Here is a 20,524-nt window from a genome sequence, read left to right as displayed (position 1 = left end):
TAACTTAAAGAAATGGCTTGTTGCCAATCAGGTGTGCAAGCATTGATGTACTGTCTGTCCTGCCTGCTTGTTTTGCCTATATGTGCATTTGTCTTGATCAGTGTTGCTATTTTCCATTTTTTTTTATGTGTATGTTAAGTGCTTCAGTGTTACATGTGCTTGTCCTGTAGGTGGGTCTGTTCTGCGTGACGCATGCTGAAACCTGTTATGTCTGCTCTGCTTTAATGTCATACACTTTTCTTTTGCTGTGTTTCGGTTTTGTCTATATGTTGCTGTCTGTTTCTCTATGAATTTTAACTCTGTTTCAATTTGAGATTTTGTTATTTTAGGCTGCCTTGAAACATCTGGCCGGGGACAGCAGATGGAAACTAGCCTCTCTAGCTAACTCTGGCTCACTTACAGTGTAACTGTTGATTAGTGTGCATTGTCCCTGAAAAATAAAAAAATAAAATAAAAAAATAAGTATAATAAATCACCTCTGGCCAGATCATCCTTCACATAACTATAACACCGTTACACTGTTGTTTGTTTGGTTAAATCTTTGCACTACTGTTTAGTTCGTCAATTTTACATCATTATATTTCATTGTATATATTGTGCATTTGATATTTGTATTTGATATTTAGTATTTATACTGTTATTTTTATTTAAAAAATGTCCCCTAGTGGGATTAATAAAGTAATCATCTATATATCTATCTATGTGAGATCACTTACCAAATGGTAAACCTATATAGTTTTTGTTCTTGGTTATGCAATGCATAAAGTACCAGAATAAATATAAACAGACACCTGAATAATGTTTGTGTTATTTTTATTTGTTTATCCCCTTCCCCACAATAATCCACAAAGACACATGTCAATTAATTCATTAATATATTCCTGTATACATAGCATAGTGACAAATAAAAAAAGAATCACAATACAAAAGACAATTTAAATATGTAGAATATCGATCGCATGTCAAAGTCTTGATTCAAGGTTTTTGTATTCAACATGCATTCATATTATAAAAATAGACTTTTATGTTTAGTTTATATACATTTTTTTTTATAAATATAAGTATACAAATGTATTTTTAAAATACAAAGATAAATACAGTCACATAGTGTACATTGTGTACCAAACCAGCAATTACAAACAATTTTTTGGGATATTTAGCATTCACAAAACACAATTATTACATTAGAAATGCAACTTTAACGACAATTATTTTTTGTCTTTTTTTCTCTCCTTCTTCCACCCGTGGTCCCTCACTTTTCTTTTGAAGTAAAGAAAGCAGTCAGTGGGTAGTGAATAAATAAAGAGGACCAGAAACAGGAAGTCTAGCTCTGCCGGACATCCTGTAAGAGTTTGTTGATCTCAGCCACCAGCTCGCTTGCATCCACCAGCTCGTGTCTGCTGTCGCTGCGTTTGCCTTGAAGGTGGCCGAGCACAGAGTCAAAATCGTCCTCCTCGTAGTTCTCTGGGATCTCCTCCATGGCCGGCAGCCACTTGGAGGAGGGCCCGGGGAGCACCACCGGTACCGGGGCTGGGGAAGGCTGCACCAGAGTGGGGCTGACCAGTGCCGTGAGAAGCGGGCTGCTGTGGGGTTTAACAGTGTGGCCGCTGTTCTGGGGGCTGTTTTTGGGCACCTGCGAGCCCTTGTGGCTGCTGCTCTGGGAGCTGAGCTTGGTGCTTGGTTTCAGGGTGTGGTAGCTGCCACCTTGGTGGTGGCCAGTTGGGCCAATGCTGCTTCCTGGGTTCTGGAAGTGGGTATTGGCGGCCCAGGCCGCCACACCCTGCTGGTGGACGGAGGGGTTGGGCTTGCCAGGGAGATGGCCTCTTCTGCGATCTAAAGATCCAGTAATGGGTACACCCACCCCACTGTGACTAGTCCCTTTCTGGTTCTCGTTGACCTGGACGTACGAGTCCAGACCCTGGGGTAGCAACCTCTGGAACACACAGCTCATCTCTGACAGGAGCGACGTGGTCCCACACAAGTCCTCATCTCTGTCCTCGCCCCCACCGCCCCCTCCCTCTTCCTCTTCTCCACCTTCCTCACCACCCATGTCCTTGCCGAAGGTGGAGAAACTCTGGTTTCGGGCGGGGCCGGTGTCAGTGCAGGCCTGCGGGGTCTTTTCCTGGGAGAGGTCAGTTGCTTGGCGGGCTTCTTCCCCAGGGATGTAGAGGTTGCTGCGGTAGTCAGAGGATGAAGACGGGGAGGCCAGGGGGGGCATCCAGCACTGATCTGAGTGACCTAGGACACGACACTCCTCTGTGCAGAGCCTCATAGCTAGAAAGAAAGACAGAAATATTCTTAAGTAATCAGGAATATTGAACTGTAATAGAGTACACACACAACTGTTTCAGCTGTATTTACACTATTAGGGACTTTAGGCTGTTCTGAGGTTAGTTCAGCAATTGTATCTGCATTATATGTGCCATGCAGGTTTATGTACGGATGTAAGTATGTATGTATGTATGTGACAACTTGTGAAATGGAACTGCAAGTAGGAGTTGGTCAAACAATCACAAAAAGGCGGGCAGCAATAGACTAGATTTGCAGTAAAAACAGTGGATCTCCATATTTTAAGTGTTCAGACAAACAAGAGGATGAAGTTCTACTTCATGAGCTGAGGAAATGATCTTACCACTGAGGCTAACAAAACTTTAAAACCCAAGAAATGATCTTTAAAATGCGTTGTCTTGAAAGTTGACATTTAGAACATACAGCACTTATCACGTATATTATATCTAATAGGGTATGATGTTTGTATTAGATGCAGGCATATCTTGCAGCTGATACTCATTATTTTGTGTGTATGTACATTTGTTTCATGTTTGAACAAAACAGCCATGAATTAGATCACAAAATCAGAGAAATGCGAAAATGATTTCTGTCAGTTGAGTCTTCTCCTATCCAGCTAATATCCACCGCCTCCCCTCAGGTGTTTTTTTTGCTGCATTGTCTCTGGAAACATGGGAGAAATCTGCTCTAATTAGTCTGGAAGGCTCTCTGCAGGAGCACTGCCTGCTACAGTACCTTCCAATGTATTTACCGCAGAGAGACAATTCCGAGAGGCCGATCAATGCCTATTACCCATTCAAAATAACCCCTACTCTAAAAGCTCTGCATCTTTCCCTTTCAAGTCGCTCTTTTCAATATTAAATCTTCAAATAGAAAATCTCTGAAGAATAAATTAGACAAATCAAATATGCCAACTTAAACCCTTCATTAAAGGAGTGCAGCGCTTTTCAGTCGTGCTATTGAGGGACTTCATTATCCCCTCATTAACATGAAAGAACATTTATAATACATCTTAGAGCAGATGAAAAGTGCATTTGGGTGCACTGGAAGGGGGGGGGGGAGAGTGCGGGGGCAGCGCAGATTGGGTGCCTTGCTGATGAAAGGGTAGAAATGAAAGATTTAACCTACGGTAACTGATTTGTGTGTAAAAATGAAAAAAGAACATGTCAGGCAAACATGAACTGAAAGCTTGCCTATCTGACTGACTGTGAAGTCAATTCAGCTGCTTACTAATTGATTTACTTGCCAACTGGTTTTATTCAGAACTGTAGACCGAATGGCTCGCTGCCGATGATAACTTTGTTTACTTCAGAGTGTTTCTTTAAGCAAAGAACACAAACTCTCCTTTTATCTGAGTACAATGTGGAGACACTTTTAAAGGGACATTTCAACTATTTGGCATTGTAGTTCCGTAAAATTGGAGTGGTTGTGGGAGATCAATTAAAAAACAAGTAAGGTCAAATTTGAAGCAAAAAATCTTTCAAACCCCGTGCACTCAATTTGTGTCACAGGTTTTAATTCTTTGTCTCCAAAGCTGAATGATATCATACGATAGTTTCCACGGGCTGAGTAGTCGGCCAACTCCTCATAAGCAGTGAACTGACTTTGCCATATACAATTGGTGGAGTAATTGGATAAGAAGTAGCCTTCATGAACACTACATGGCTGTCCTGCCTGTATGCGACAGTACTGTTTACTCCTCATTCATTATGCAAAGAGAATGGGCTCAGTTCTGGACGGTGAGGGTACGTTTAATCAATGCGATCATCAGCGCTCTGACTCCTGTACTTCAGTGTCTGTGGTTGAGAGGCCCACTTCCATCTGTAACACTGATGACCTCAGAACAAGCAGATATTGTTTTGGTCTTAAAAATGTCTTCAGTTTCAAAATGTCAAGTGTGACGCTATTTTGTCTTTAAATACCTAAAAATAATAATCATAATAATCTAAAACAATGTGGCTTGAGTATGAAAGGGATAATAATTCAATGGGCAAATAAGCTAAATCACTTTATTTCAAGAGTAGGAGACTTATATCCATATCATGCTTTTGGTGTTGGCATGGAGTTTGAGTGGTTAGCCTAGCTTAGCATTCAGACTGGAAGCAGGAGGAAACAGATAGATAAAGAAAAATGAACCGCAGTATCTCTGAATAGCATCGGATGAATGTTAGAGTACACAACTTTCAGTTTCGGTGTACAAGTTTGATGCTACCACAGCTGACGATCTCACTATGACGTTGGCAACACTCCAGGAAGTTATTTTAGCCAGCTGTCGTTTGTCAGGAAATAGTTCCAACAGCTAACTTCCTCAAATGTTCATTTCATTGTTTATGTACAAATAAAAAATGAGGTAAAATGGATTCCGTAGGTGCTGGTGGGTGTATTTTTCAACTTTAGACAGAGTAGCAGTTCCCCCCTCCTTGCAGTCCTAATGCTAAGCTGGACTAACCACTTCCTGACTCTAGATCTGCACTGAACAAACATGAGCTTCTCATCTCTCTCTCAGAAATAAGTAAATAAACCAAAGCAGAATAAGGAGTTGCCTGGTTCATACTTAATCCTGCTGCTTTAGAGAATGTCATGATTTCTTAAGCATATTGAAATAAGTTGTTCAATGTTTCAAGCCTGAAACAAAAAGTTTCTACCTCATTCTTCCCTTGTGCAGGGATGGCTACCATATCCAGGCTTAATGACAGGGCCCCGACTAAACGCTGCTCGAAATCATCCATGCTGCAGTGGACACGAGGGCGGGAGGCGGGGTGAACATACAGAAGGAGAAAGGTGAGTTTTGAGATGTAATTATGCTCTTCAGGGCTTAATCACGAGCGCAACTCGGCGCCGACTCCATAGCAACTATTCGTCACATGGCAATTAAATGGCCCTTTTTCATCAGAGGAGCACGAGGGCTTCGGTTTGGATGGTTGAAAGTGAAGGCTCGAAGGTGGAGAAAAAAGACGAGTGACTAACGAGCAGAGCTATGAAGGAAGGGAGGGAGGGAGGAGGTGTTGGTGATGAGATTGTCTGCCCGTCTGGGTCGACTCTAATTGGGATGTAGCTCAAATGTAGTGTCGAGTGATGACTGTGTGGGAAGCTGGCTGGAAAAGAAGCGGGAGCTCTGGGAGGAGAGGGATGGTGTGATAAAAGAAGCCGCAGCAGCTTGTAGCCTGTGCGACGTGTGCTATGACAGGCTGAGAGGCAGAGGGATTTTGGAGTTTTTGCGCCAGGTGGGAGAGAATATTTCAAAGTTAGTACGGGTCAAACAATGTTCAACAAGTGTTCAAAGTTCTTCCTTGTTAACTCAACTGTGGAGAGGAGGGGAACTCCATGCAGTGTGACAGTAGGGAGACGAGATGGGTGGCTGCAAAGGAGGATCAGTTGAGCTATCTGGAGATATCTCAACAACGTAATGACGGCGAGGTGAAACTCTGTGGTTGAGTACGTTTAGTATCATTCACAAACCTCCAAGGCCAATACACATGCACCCACTTGTAATGCAGAACAAAAAATGGCATGTCTAATGGCTAAAACAGTGCTTTGCTAACAGGCAGCTGATGAATAAAAAAAGTGAGGTATGGAGCTTGCAATGTGTTGATCGAGGGTTTCTCAACCTGTTGTGGCCTCTCTAAGGGTCACAAAACACGAATGGCCCAGCAACGGAATATTCACGTGGTTATGTGGATTTGTGAATGGCAGAAACCAAAATCAAGGCTCACATTTGTTTCAGTCTGTCCTAAACAAAATGTACAGACCCTAAAGTGATCACTTCCATTAAATCCATAGTCCTCATTCTGTTTAAAGCACACTTCATCTTTAGCTTGTGTAAGGCTTCAGATGTCTGATTCATATCAAGTGGGTATCTTCCAATGTCTTTTGTACAAGACCGCGTCTTTACATCCACTTGATTAGTGTGCAGCCTCATATTAGCTTCACCCGACCCTTGGAAAGCCTTTTTGAACAGAATGAGGACTGTGGATTTACTTACGTTGGGATTGTGCAAGGAAGGGAACCCTTCAGGGCTAGTTTGAGATAAAGGAGGAATGATTGCAGCAACCAATAACTATTTCATTGAGTATAAATCATGTCAGTATATTTTAAAGCTAGTCCAAAAGTAAATATATATATACCCTTTAAGATTTATAATTCAAAAGATATCAAATACATCTACATGTAAGTCTGACAAATATTGCGCAACCTGTGCTCATCAGGTGACCTGTAGGTGGGGGTGTACTCCACGGTTCAGTCATATTTAAAGATTGGGCCAATAAATAACATGTGTTTATCGACCATGTAGTGAAATGGATGGACTCATTTATTACACCGAAGAGATATATAATGTAATTGTCAACATTTAGAGCTGAACAATTAATCGATTGCTCAATTTGTTGATGCTCAATCAACAGCAAATTAATTGGCAACAATTGCTGATTCCAGCTTCTATACTATCACGCTGAAAGAAGCCATGGGCATTTTTTGCATTTATAAAGTACTTTTCTAACATTTATAAAGTAATCCGTTAATTTGAATTAAGTATTTGAGCAAACTTTCAGCAGATTGAATCAATGATGAAAATAATTGGCCTCCAATCTTTGCTAAAATGTTTATTCATTTTAACGAACTGATGCATTGTACAACCTGAAAAAAAAAGACTGAACTTTGGAACTAAAACAGGAGGGAAATGGTTGGGTATGAAGGGGCAGGTGTGGGGTGTGGTGGATGGGGGGCCAGGGGTGTACCTGCATGCGATCTGTGCTGGCCATCAGGGGCATATATCTCAGTAAAGCCCTCACCAAGGAGCCTGTCCATGGGTGACTCCCTGCCAGGCTCGTAGTCACTGTCCCCCGCCTCACTGTCTCCACGACCGCTGTCCTTCAGACTGAACTTGTCCATCTCATTCAGGGCATATCTGCACAGAGACACAAGCGGAGAGATTTGATGCATTTCTCATAGAGGACTGGCTAGTCATTGACAATAATATGATCAAATAGCTAAGGGAATGCAATGCTACTGATGGATAACAGAGAGCGCCCTGCAGAAGAGGTTTTACATAAAATTATGCAAATAAATACAGTTTGACACTAAACCAAAAGCTACTGGATATGGATTACAGGGACGATGTGAAAGCACTCATAGCAGGCAGAATCATGTGGACATGATATTATAGAGGTGTACAACAGAGTTAGCCTTATTTTTTACCTTGCCTGACAATAAAGGTTTTAGAAGCATAATGTTGGTTGTGTGTTACCTGTAGCTCCTGGTGTATTTGTTGCCTCTGAAGCTTGGACGTGGCTGGTACTGGCCCTGATGGAGCATGGACAGAAGCTGTGAGACTTGCTACAATCCCAAGAGAAACCCAAAAAAAAGACAAAAAAGAAGGGAAAAAGACAAAAATAAAAGGAAAAAATGAAGAGGGGAAAATGAATGGAGTCAAACAAGACAAGCAAGGCCACAAGACAATGTTTGGGGGTGTGGGAGGGGGGGGGGATGGCATGACATAGTGACTTGCTCCTGAATATGATGGTTAACAAAAACATGACACAAAGAGCTGAAGGTAACAGAATATGGGAGCAATTTATAAATTCAAAACAAATACTAAATACGAATACACACAAAGACGATAGTATATTATTTAGGACCGTCATATTGCAAGTGGGTTATCTTTAGGTTTTAACAGATGCCTAAGCAATTCATAAAACACATAAAGCTGTATATTTACACTGTTCTAGCACAAACCATCTCGGTTTCAAGAGAATTAAATAACAGCATAAAAGACACATAAATGTCATTGTCTTACCTCTACTGGGGGTGTGCTGTGGGCCAGTTCTAGGGCAAAATTCTCCGGCACATGATTGGAGGAGATGGTGACTAGGCTGTTGAGGGACTGGCGGCTATGGTGGCTCTGCCTGCTGCCCAGGGTGCCCCTCTCAGGTGTGGGGGAGGCTGAGGGGGAGCGTGGGTGGGCCCGCACAGGCAGGGTCCCATTGATGGTTGGGACCAGTGTAATATCCGCCTTGTGGATCTGCCTAGCAGGCTTCTTGGGGTGGTTCTGGTAGCTGTTCTCTGCCACGCGGCAGTTGTAGTTGTGTCTGGGGTCTTTCTTCTCACGGCTGCAGCGGGCAGTGGCAAACATAACCATGATGATGAGCAGCAGAGCGCAAACGGCGCCAAGAGAGATGATAACAATGAGGGAGAGATCCAGTGGGGCCTGGCTGGAGCCGGTGGGATATAGAGCAGGGAGCATGTTCATATTTTCCTGCAGGGAGAGTCTAAAGAGGGCCCCTGTGGACAACCGAATGGTCCCCCTGTCCTGCACTTCCACCCTGATCTCCATCACGTCCCGTGGAGCCTGCTCCAGGCTGCCGTTAGTTCTGAGCTCACATCGCCGTGCGTCCATCACAAACAGCCCATCCTCATTGCCACCAACGATGGCGCAGCTCACTTCTCCATTGGTGCCGGCGTCGCGGTCTGTGACTTTAAGTGCAGCGATCAGCTGACCAGGTGATGCATACTTCCACACCTGCAGCTCAGCGGTGTGATTCCGGAGGGAGGGGGAGTGGATGATGGGGGGGTTGTCATTTTCATCTAGGACAGTCAGAAGGACAGTGGTGTTGGTTGACAGCACAGGGTTTCCCCCATCACGTGCCTGAATGGTGAAAGCGATACGGCTGACATCTTCGTGGTCAAAGCTGCGTAAGGCATAGATGGCGCCATTAGAAGGGTCAATGGTGACGTAGGTGGAGATGGGGCTCCCCTGGACCAGAGCATCCATGATGGTGTAGGTGACCTGGCCGTTGGTGCCCAGATCTGGATCTGAGGCCACCACAGTCATCAGGTAGGCTCCAGGAGAGTTGTTCTCTGATTTAAAGACCTCGTAGCGGCTCTTTTCAAAACATGGAGGATTGTCGTTTTCATCCAGCACCTGAACGGTGAAGTGTTTGATGGTGGAGAGGCTGGGGGAGCCCCTGTCCTCAGCTATGACCGTCAAACTGTACTCTGACCTCTTCTCCCTGTCCAGCGAGACATTGGTGAGGATCATGTAGTTTTTTTCGTGGGTCTTCTGGAGTCTGAAGTGGCCGTGTCCGTGCAGCCTGCACACCACCTCACCATTGAGCCCAGCGTCACTGTCGTCAACACGTACCAGAGCTATGAAGGTGTCCACTGGGGCACCCTCTGAGATGTAGGCCACTTCCTCTTTGCCAGGCGTCATCAGGTTGATGTTTATCTCTGGTTTGTTGTCATTTACATCTACTACTTTCACCACAATTTTGCAAAGTCCAGGAATAGAATTTGGGCCTAAGTCCTGAGCCTGAACATCCAGCTCATAAGAAGGAGTGCTTTCATAGTCCACTTTTTTAATCAGTGTAATGTGGCCATTTTCTGGGTTTATCTTAAATATTTCCAAGATCTTTGGAGAGACATGACTGCTGAAAGTGTAGACTATTTTCCCATTAGTGCCCTCGTCTGGATCCGTTGCGTTCAGATCAATGATTAGAGTCCCTAGGGGAGAACTTTCCAGCAAACTAATAATATAAGCCTGCTCCTCAAAGGCTGGGCTGTTGTCGTTGGAATCCGAGATGCTGATCTTGAGCAAAGTAGAGCCAGATTTTGGGGGTACACCATTATCCGAGGCCGTAAGCTGCAGCTGGTAGCTGGACAGCACCTCCCGGTCCAACTCTCTCATCACCACCAGCTCTGCGTACTTGGCCCCATCCGTCCTGGTCCTCACATCGATCTTAAAGAAGTTATTTGGGGTTAGGGAATATGTGTGCAGGGAGTTTTCCCCGACGTCCGCATCCACGGCGCCGTCCAGCGGGATGCGCGTCCCCACGGATGCGCTCTCCGAGATATCAATGGGGACGATGGCGCGGGAGAAGTGCGGGGAGTTGTCGTTAATGTCCAGCACATCCACCTCCACATGGAACAGCTGCAGGAACTCCGTCGGGAGTGTGACCACGTCGAATTCAATAGAGCAGTTCAAGTTTTTGTCACAAAGCTTCTCACGATCGATTTTGGTGCCGATGCTGATCTCCCCATCCTCCTCTCGGACAGACAGGAACGGCGTACTCCCTCGCTGCATAGCGCGGAACCGAAAAGTCAGGGTACTCGGTAGTTTGGATAAAACCCCGGCTACATCTTCTTTTAACCGTGTAATAACAGTGCCCACTTTCTGCTCCTCGTAAACTTTATATTTCAAAGTCTTACCGGTGGCGCCGCGCGTAAGCGCGACCAAAAACAGTAGTTTAAATAGTGCCGAAGAGAATATAGTTCCTTTGGTTTGGATCAGTTTTGCCCCCATCTTCTGTGCGCACATTGTGGCGAATTCTTGCACAGAGGGGAAAAATCCGAGGGGGAGGGAATAGTAGTCTTCTCAGACGTCTGGCATATTTAATCCTCTGCAGCTGCTCAATGTTGCCAAAAACTCAGCAAAATAGTGAATCAAATAAATAAATAGACGGATGAATAAATTAGTAAACTCTGCTTCTTTTGGGAAAGAAAAGCACGAAAAAGCAAACCGTGGCGATCTCCTTGTAGACGGATCTGTTGCATATATGGACATATGCCCGTCGCCTCGTGTGTGTGCGCCAGTGAATGAGTGAGAGTAGATGAAAAGACGCAGCTTTCTCCCAGTCTGTGTGTGAGAGTGAGTGAGCGAGAGAGAGAGAGAGAGAGCGAGAAGGGGGGAGTCTGTGTGTGCGCGTGCCCTGCTCTGTGCACTCTGTTCTGTCGCCTCTCCAGTCTCTCCGCCCTCCCCGCACCCAAACTGCGTCTCTTTTCCACACAAGCCACACACCTCTTCCCCTCCCTCGCCCCTCTCCTCCTAAATCACCAGAATGGCCTCCTTCAAGCAGCACAGGAGGGACTATTGATGGTAGCCCCGTCGCCCTCCCGCCTCCCCCAACACAGAAGAACAACCCAGTCTCAAAAGTGTGCCACAACAATGGGCCAGAGGAGGAAATATTCTGGGCTCAGCTACTTTCAACACAACCGCACACTGACCCGCGGCAGATGTACATTGTTATGGTTGCAATTCACAACGTGTGCCAACTTGGGTCTTTTGTCATGTGTGCGCAAAACGCGAAGTTGTGGCTCTCAGAATAATAATGCCATGGGGAAGGAAACATACCCATCACTCAGAGTAGGTTGTGTGGCCGGGCCCCACATTTTTAAACCATAAATATATAAAATACCTCTGTAATATCAATTTACCATAGTTTGTTTCTGAAAGCTTAAACCTATGGCTATCGTCGGATTACATATAGTGTCATAACTTTTTATCCAAACTGCATCCTCTTTGTGCGCAATGGTCGCATAATAATGAACAAACCTCTGCGTCAGCTGATTCCTACCATTAAATATCAGTCTGCCGCTGTCTGTCTCTGGGGTTATGCGTCACCTGAATAAGATCCCTGTATAGTCCTTACAAAGAGTTTAAAACACTGTTTGTTTGTTTGTTACACCCAAAAGCGAAATCTTGCCCAGTTTACACAGCTGTATAATCTGGTGACCATAATGTTGCCAGACTTTTCTTTTGGGGTCTTATAATATTTCTGAGTATCTGAACTACAGAAGTCGTCTGATGTCTTTGTGCGCACAGCAAAAAAGCGGAAAAATATATCAACTGATGGAATCAACTTTTGATGGCGCCTCAGTTTACCAAACCGAAACAAACGTCAAACTATTCCACATGTACAAAGAAAACTTCAATTTACAGCTTACAATCTTCGTAGTTGTTAGCTGGCTCATGAATGAAGATCATTCCGCCAAATTGATAAATGTTTAGGACTTGGAGATGTTTAAAACATGCTCTTTTCACAAGCATCCTCTTCTTGCTGCATAATATTATTGTATGGAAGGCTACACTCTCTTGATCCAACCAAATTACCATCCTGCAAACTGAAAGTGTCTCTCACGGAGAAAATAACGGGGCAAGCGGATTTTTACGAGAGAAGCAGCAGGCCATCTGGCCCGCGCCTCCGACAGACCAAACCTACAATTACCATCTATTCAGACCGAGCCGCCCCCGGCCAAATGACACCAAGTGAGAATTAGCCCCAGCTCATGTCAGATAAAATCAAATATTCTCCTCTCATTGCTGTGGAAAACTCTTGTATGGGTTTACTCAGTAGTTATGAGAGGCCATCGGTGCACTTTGGATTGACTTCATTTGGATGTGTCATATCTGCTGATATGATTCAGTAGAGGGGAGAAAGGAAGGAACAGCGTAAAGATCACACAGGCTGATAAGTGTTTTTATGGCCTGTATTAATCCATCCTCCGCTCCGTTACAGTCTACATCATATCCAACATGTCTATATGAAACCCTCATCACTGTGGCACAGACTCCAGTAAGACTGCAGAAGCCCATTTTGAATGTTACCCCGATTTATTTTTCCCACTAAATCATTCAGAATGTAATGAGTCGCCGCTGCGCAGACTTCTATTCTCAATAAGCTTCATTTGGAGCGCGAGCCACATCTGATAACCGCAGCGCTGATTGGTTTCAACAGAGCAAATAATCTGAAGCTACCGGCATCTCTGTGATGGATTTCATCTGCATTTTAAATTCCTATGTGTGACCCGTGGGAACAGGCTCTCTGCGCCGCCATCTGCCTCTGAGCAAACACATGGACATCGACTCCAGAGCTGACAGACACACACAGACACACACACAGACACACGCACACACACACACACACACACACAGTGATGCTGAAAGGATCAACAAGGGCAACGTGTCCATTCTGTCCTCAGTTTAAATATAGTAAATTTACGATGTCCATCATTTAGTCTTAAATATGAATCATCCAGCTGGAGTTTACTGCCTCCACTGATTTCAGGTCAGATCATTGAAATATTAATAACTGAATATTTTGAGATTTTTGTTGGTCAAATAGAGATGAATCAAAACGTCTATGAGGGAACATTGTTCTGAATAATCCACCCACTATGATATTTTACACTATGATAATTTAGAGTGTGTTTGCATTCAGCGAGTTTGAATTTGGACAGACTGCACTGCACGAATCAAACGTTGCCTTGCTGAACCAAACCCATGTGTGTTTTTGTAACATTTGAAGCTTGTGAGTTTTTATCCAGCCTATTACGCATTGACATAGTCATTACGCACGGTGCCAAGTTCTCTCCACGTGCACTGTGGTGTCTGTCGCGGGAGCAGATACGCTCCCCCGGCGTGTCTACGGAACACATCGTGTCTCCCGTGACATATAACAACGTTAGCCACGGGCCGGTGCCCCTGCACACATACTGCTACACCCCTACACCCCACCCCCGGCGAGGAGCCGATGGAGCCCTAATGGCATTACTGGCGTAGAAAACTCGCAAATCACATTTCCTCTGCAAAAGAAAAAAACTCCACACTTCACACAGATTACAGCCAAGAAATGTCTTTAGTCCCACCAGAGCTGCACCAGAGGAATGCACGGTGTGTGATGATACAGTGAGGTAGAATATACAGCCACACTGTTACTATATAGACACATATAACTTCTATAAGGCAGAAGGGCCGCTGAGGCCGGTTGGAGGAAGGGTGACTGGGTGGGTGATGTGGTGGAGGCAGATATATTCTGTCCATAGGGACCTTTAAACAACTGAAAGGAGTAAGGGGGTGTGTGTGTGTGGGGGGGGGGCAACTTTGTCATTGAAATGAAGCAGGAGATCCCAAAGACAAAGGCTGCCTAGCAGGTGGAGAGAGGGCGGCGCGGGGGGCCCTCCCAAACCCTGAATAGAATCAATGCGCACCGGGCGGGGGGATGGGGTGCAGGCTGGGAGCGGTGGCGGGGTTTGTGTCTTGTGTGCGACTTTTTCTTTGTTTTTGAAACATGGGAATATATGTGCTCCCCCTATTTACAATCATCCGTCTGATTTTATTTTTCTTATTTCCGATTGAGATATCACATCAAGAAAGAGCTAAAGCTAGCGATATGAAATGAGCAAATACTAACAACAGTCCTGGATGGAGAGAGAAGAAGTGAGAACAAAGATAATGTTTGGAGCAGCACTATGATATTCAATAACAGTCTAGTTCAAATAGTTATAATTCAGCACCTCTCTATCTTCCAGGCAGAAGGGGAGTGTTGGCGTGCGTCGGGGGTCGGAACAATTGTAAAGGCACGCGAGCATCTGCCACCATCTCATTACCATGCTGTTAGCTCGCGCGAGACGGAAGGGATTTGGGCTCAGACAGAGGGGAGTCAGGATCTTTCCCTCCACCAAGCATGGCCAGAGATGACACATCACAAAGCCACATTTAAATGTGATGCAAAACCAGCTGATCACTGGTCTCCAGTCAGCCCCAAGAGCATTGCGGAAGTCCAACACTGATGTTGGGTGATGAGGCCTTTCAGTTCATCCCAAAGGTGTGGGGTTTTTTTCGGGATCCATTTCTTTATGGAGTTGGCTTTATGGAGCTGCATTGTCATGTTGAAACAGGACAGAGTGAAAAACACTGTTGACCCAAAATATTTGTTTAAAACAATAAATGTAGTTTTATGCTGGAGCATTAGGAGTTCTCTTTATTACTGATAAAGCAAATCAAATGAATTCAGTAAACAGTATACATGTGTTTATTCCACCAGTTAGTCACATTTTATACAATCATGAATTGCCTTGTTACACAACAATAACTATGTTTCAAAAATATTTTTTTGAAAATAATATATTTACTTCTAAAGGTATACAGTACAGTTCAATTAAAGTTACTACAAGGAACTTTAACTTTGTGTTGATGTTGGTCCCTGTGGACACAAGTGGTAGTGTTTCTGAGCACCAGACTCCCTTTAGAAAACCTCTCATTTTACAGCAGCAGGGTCTGACAGTCTGCTCCTTTCAGCTGGTTCCGGTTCTCTCATGCCTCCCTTCCCTTCAGCGGGTCCAGTAATACATTCTTGGTCTCCAGCAGCGTGGTGTCTGTGTTGGCTCTCAGAGAGGAGAAGCTCTGCTCCTGGAGGAGGAGGAGGAGGAGGAGGATTAAACTGAGACAGGTTCATAACTCAATTTGAATTGTAATTTTGATTTTTTGAACAGATTAATCACCAACGTGATAATCCGTGCGCTTCGAGGCATTGTCCACCAGTCTGTATTCTGGGCTAAGCTAATAGCATCCCAGCTCCGCTGCTTCACAAAGAAACTGAATGAGGATATTTTTTTTAATGTTAACTAGTCCTTTAAAGGCCCCTCTGTTCCTTCGGCCCCTCACACATTTATTTCTCTTCAGTCTGTGATGTTCACTGTATCTCAGGAGTTATTTTGTGATGAAATCTTGCAAGTTTTTGCGCTGCATCCTCAGCCTGTATTGCTTACCTCAACAGCAGAAATGAATTCCTCGCTCTCTGACATGGTATTCCCCCTCTTTGTAGAGTTGTGACAGTGTAGAAAAGATGTCACAAAATGGCACAAAAGGAAAGACAACAGAGAATATGGTGACACATCTGCAACCAGCGCAAACACCGGCACAAATAGTAACACTTTGATTAGAGAGACGGGACGTTCAGGTGTCAGTGCCTTGGAAACAAACTCAATTGTAGTTGTGCAGAAGCTAGCTCAGCATATCACGTTGTCTGCATTTACAGGTATCAACAACAACACAAAGACATTTCTGCCCACATCCTTTTGGTCCTATTGTTGTCTCTTTAATAAAACAATTATCCCACATAAGTCTACATTAGGTATACTAGGTGAAGGAAAAGATCGTGGTCTGAGTTATGGTGGTTACGTAACTTACGTTCGTGGCTTTAGTTAAGTTTGCATGTTGACTGGTCCAACCATCCACCCTGACCTCCTCTCTAAGCACACTTTATACTACCAGTGTTTATTCATGACACAGGTGGGCTTACATTGGAGTTAACTGAAAGCTGAGTGCATCTCATGCACTGAGCATGAGACACCGAGGGGCACTGACCAAGCCTCGGTATTTGAGAGGCTGAGAGTGAGTGAGAGTGAGGAGCTTCTTGGATATTAGAGATATAGACACACAGACCAGAATGGAAACTAACGCAGACCCGTTGAGGCCAAACATAATTTGGACGCAGCTTAACTCTGGTCTCTGGTTGGGTCTTCTCATCTCTACAAGTGAACTGCTAAATATATCTAAGTTTCAAGTACAAAACGTCCTTTTTCCAATGAGCTAAATGTACTACCAAGTGTTGAGTATGTTGAATTCCTCTTTCAGTGATGCATAGTTGTAGAGAAAGCAGCCTCTTCCTGTGTTTCTAAATGTGATAATATGGAGATCAGTTCACTGTTAAAGTAAATATTGTAGGCATTCTCACATGAAAGCATAGAGAGACGGGTTGAATGTAACTTGTTTACATCACATGCAGAAGTGTGTCATGCTGAGCTGCTCTCGTGCTGTAAAGCCCGTTCGCCTTTCTCTGCAGCAGAGCAGCTCGTTTGCTCTCCTCTTGTCTCTGATCAGCTCTGATTGTCTTTGCTGGGATTGCCGGCCCATCCATAAAGCCCCCGCTTCTACCTGGGGTGCAGTCGTGTTAACTGCCCCACGGGACTCATTCACATTCGGAGGTATTGAAAGAGCTCCTTGACTTGGTAATGGGGTCTCCGAGCTGTACACAAGGGCCTTGTCTTGTTAGGTATGTGCTGTGCGATGCCACCATTTACCTTGTTGACTTTCTCCGCTTTGAAGAGAAGTTTTTTACAGGTCCTGTTTCACCTTGAAGAGCAGCGCTCACAAAGAAACTCCATGTAAAGAGGCTCTCTGGGTGTGCAGGGATGATTTGCACTGAACACAAAAGAAAAAAATGCTCTTCATTTCTATAAAAGGGACTCAAAGAAAAACACATTTCTCCGATTTTAAAACTGTCTTGTGTTGAAGTTGTTTCGCCCATGAAATATGAATGAGCTTCAGAAATCAAGAATGTCTTGTCGATACTGTCTGAAAGCAGCATGTCGTCAGCGACCTTGCTCTGTAAATTGGAGCAGTGCTGTCAAACACCACCAACTGGCCGGTTTTGTCTGCCGTGAAGGCTCATTGACCTCTCTGGCTGGCCGACATTGACTCACAGTAGTCTCACGTTTCATGCAGGAGCAGTGCAGGGCTGTTTACCAAGATCACAGATCACCTTTACGCCGGGTCCTTCCCTGCATTCACGCTGTGACAGAGCCAGAGCCCTCCTCCCTGACGGACACACATCTGGCATATGCTGCCCTGATACCTGATCACTTGTTTTTGAGGTTGCACAATAGCCTCTCCTGGTCTACGCCTCCTTTCATAATTTAGGACTGGGAGATTAGTGTCCAGCCAGTCCACCTCAATTCATCTCACCACACCCCTTATTCTCTTCCTCTTTAAAGGCTAGTTCTGCCAGATGCTAAGCAAACACTTTTTTGTCTGCTGTTGGATCCATTCACAACCTGTTCCCCCTGCTCTTCACTCTGAACAAACAAAGCAGCAAAGTGCCTCGTCCAGTGTTCGTATTTGCTTTGGTTCAAATCTTAAAACTCACAAGTTAACCAGGTTTCGTGCAGTCAGGATCGCCAACACAAAGCTGTCTGTTTTTCTCAAGCTGTCTGAGAGTTGTGGGCGACGCATGCTGGCGGGGCAATAGAGGGACGACAGCAGTGACTGAGGAGTTTTTCTGCACCGACCCGAGTGCTGGAGGGGAGAAGGGAGCGAACAAAGGCCTCCGATGTGGCTGGAGTTGAACGTTTACCACGTGCAGGGCCAATGGGTGACATATTTTCGGGGGTGCTCATTCATTAGAGGGAAGATTTACGACCCCCACCCCCCACTTCTTCCTTTCTGTTTGTCTTGGCAGATGTGAGGCAGGCACTGGCCTTTCTCTCTCTCTCTCTCTCTCTCTCTCTCTCTCTCGCTCTTTCCTTTTCTTTTGCGCTCACCAAAGCACGTGTTCTTAATTTTGGGGCCATTTGTGTGGAAACTTTTGTTAATACCTGGATCAGCTTTCACAGTGGGCTAGACGCTCTCCCTCTGACGTGAGGCCGGCTCTCCCACTTTGTAATCTTTGCTCTACAATCTCTTCACTTAGTTGCTCTTTTGTGTACAATCCCCCATCATTGTGGATATTACATCAGTGCGGCATTGCAAGCAATCAACCGGTTATTAAACTGTAAACAGATGACTTAATGCACAAATGTAATTAGCAAATCTAATTCATTACAATATAACTAATAAGCTGATTCAATAACAATCATATTTTCCATTTTAATGCGTTTTTGAAAGTGCTGTTATATTGCAATTAGACACAAGACCAACTGTGAAGTGGGAGCTAGTCATCAGATTTGTTTTTCATTGTAAGCTATTACCAACTTTCCCAATGAGTACTTGGGTGCACCACAGAGCTTTTGTAATAATTGCCTGCTACAGTGCCCCACGCAGACACCACCATGCTCTGTAGGCTTTCACAGCAACCAGCTATTGCAGACAATCCAGTGCTATTAGTTATCACGGCAGGATCTTGTTTTACGACCTTAATTAAAAGGTCCAGACAGTGAAAACAGCAGTTGTGTTGATCATGGTGGCCCAAGGGGAAGGGGATACTAAAGGGTGTACTTATAGAGTGGTCTCGTGTGACGTCACAGTTTTAGCTGTCGGCCATGTTGGAGTACACACAAAGCCACTGGCATGCACGGCTGAGTCGCATAACCTATCGGTGGTGAACTTTTGTGCTGTCTTTGGTTGTGGCAGCAGAGCTGATAGAGACAATAAATCATTCTTTCGTTTGCCAGCGGTCATTACACATCAAGGAAATGACACGAAGGAGCTATCCAAGCGACGTCGCGAGAAATGGCTGTCACGCATCTCTCGAGATATAAAGGAATATCCTGCCTCTGCTTTTGTTTTGAAAAAAAAAGTAAAATCATTTTTAAAAGTAAGTCGATAGAACATGGGAATCTTAAATTAATTTTCTAGATATCCACACCCCTGATAATATATAGTCATTGTGTGCATGTGTGTAGCCTGTAGGAATTAACTTTAAACTAACCCATAACTTCACCCCTCCCACACACACATATATATTATATAATTATATATTACATATTAATTATATATATATATATATAATTATATATTACATATTAATTATATATATATATATATATATATATATATATATATATATATATATATATATATATATGTGTGTGTGTGTGGGGGGGGATGAAGTTAGGAGTTAGTTTAAAGTTAATTCCTACACACACGCACACAATGACATGCATGCACAATGTAAACAAACACACGTGTCTGTTTGCACTGAGTAAACATTGAATATTGCTAAATATCGGACCAGATCTGTATATATTTACTCTTCCAATGACGAGATGAGAATTCTCGACGACCGTTGCTTTGACGTCTCGGACCCATCCACTGACAAACTGATTATAAGCGTCGAGCCCTTTGTAGCACTCCAACTCGTCTTTTGTGTAAGGACTGGGGGTGTTCACGAGATACGTGTAGATGTTGGCGTAGTTTACCGATGGAAGATAAGTAGGATCGGCACTGAAACGATCTGCGCTCATCGTATAGGGATCCAAGTTACCAATAACCTTCAATTTGGCCGGGTAGCGAACCTTTGATGCACTATCCAGTGATTCAAAGTATGGTATTTTCGCCGCACTTCCTTGTTTACTCGCCGCCATGTAGGATCTGTATGTACTCCAACATGGCGGACAGACCTCGTAACTAAGGAGATCGTGACGTCGGCGAGACCACTCTATTACGCAGCCCATAACCAGGCCAGTCCTAATGACTCTCAGGCCCATGTGCGCTATCGAAACACATTCCAGGTTGGACCTGGGAGGAAACGGCAAAGGCCTCATCCAGGCAAACCTGAAAGGCTCCAGTGTTTAACTAATGACGTCAGCGTGATCCTCTGCTCTCTTTGACCTCTGACTTCTGAAGAGAATCCAGAAATCAGATAATCTGAGAGAAATCTTCTCAGCAAGTGGTGCACGCTCAGCCAAACAAACCATTTCTTCCTTAAAACATGACTGAGTTGGGTTTGTAGAAACAATTGTAAAGTTTGTTGCGCCAACAAGGATTAAATGAATATAAGATGAATGCTAATCAGAGGGGGGATTGTGTCCTCCGATTTAAGATTAAACTCAGGATCAGGTTTAGAGTAAAAACTAAACTGATGATTTAATTGGGTTTAAAAATGAATCCATGGTTATGGCGACCCAACCCAATTGTATACTTGTTCAGTTGTGCTCTCAAATCCGCCAGTTGAGTTGAGTCGCTCAG

The 20,524-nt window shown here is 44.3% G+C and overlaps 1 protein-coding gene across 3 annotated transcripts; it reads right to left on the bottom strand.

The window, feature by feature from the left end:
- Window positions 1-862: 862 nt before the first annotated feature.
- Window positions 863-10,865, bottom strand: pcdh18b (protocadherin 18b). Of its 3 annotated transcripts, none has more exons than XM_079268839.1 (4): window positions 8,081-10,865; window positions 7,532-7,620; window positions 7,023-7,192; window positions 863-2,274 (listed from the first exon to the last, which is right to left on the bottom strand). In XM_079268839.1, the coding sequence occupies exons 1-4, from the start codon at window positions 10,595-10,597 to the stop codon at window positions 1,325-1,327; spliced, it is 3,726 nt and encodes a 1,241-aa protein (XP_079124965.1). In that variant the 5' UTR covers window positions 10,598-10,865; the 3' UTR covers window positions 863-1,324. The 3 variants fall into 3 exon arrangements, with proteins under 3 accessions (XP_079124965.1, XP_079124967.1, XP_079124966.1); XM_079268841.1 differs by having other exon boundaries at window positions 7,077-7,192; XM_079268840.1 differs by having other exon boundaries at window positions 7,532-7,587.
- Window positions 10,866-20,524: the final 9,659 nt, after the last annotated feature.

Source organism: Melanostigma gelatinosum (assembly GCF_949748355.1).
Source record: "Melanostigma gelatinosum genome assembly, chromosome: 5".
In the NCBI taxonomy this organism is placed as follows: Eukaryota; Metazoa; Chordata; class Actinopteri; order Perciformes; family Zoarcidae; genus Melanostigma; species Melanostigma gelatinosum.
The sequence above is the reverse complement of the archived record's forward strand: the minus strand, read 5'-3'. Positions and strand labels throughout refer to the sequence as shown.

Excerpts from the sequence above, each read along its gene's own strand:
- pcdh18b (XM_079268839.1), bottom strand. The coding sequence starts at position 10,597 with ATGTGCGCACAGAAGATGGGGGCAAAACTGATCCAAACCAAAGGAACT. Across the intron at positions 7,621-8,080 it reads ACAGCACACCCCCAGTAGAG|CAAGTCTCACAGCTTCTGTC; the intron begins GTAAGACAATGA and ends TTGGGATTGTAG. Across the intron at positions 2,275-7,022 it reads CCAGCACAGATCGCATGCAG|CTATGAGGCTCTGCACAGAG; the intron begins GTACACCCCTGG and ends CTTTCTTTCTAG.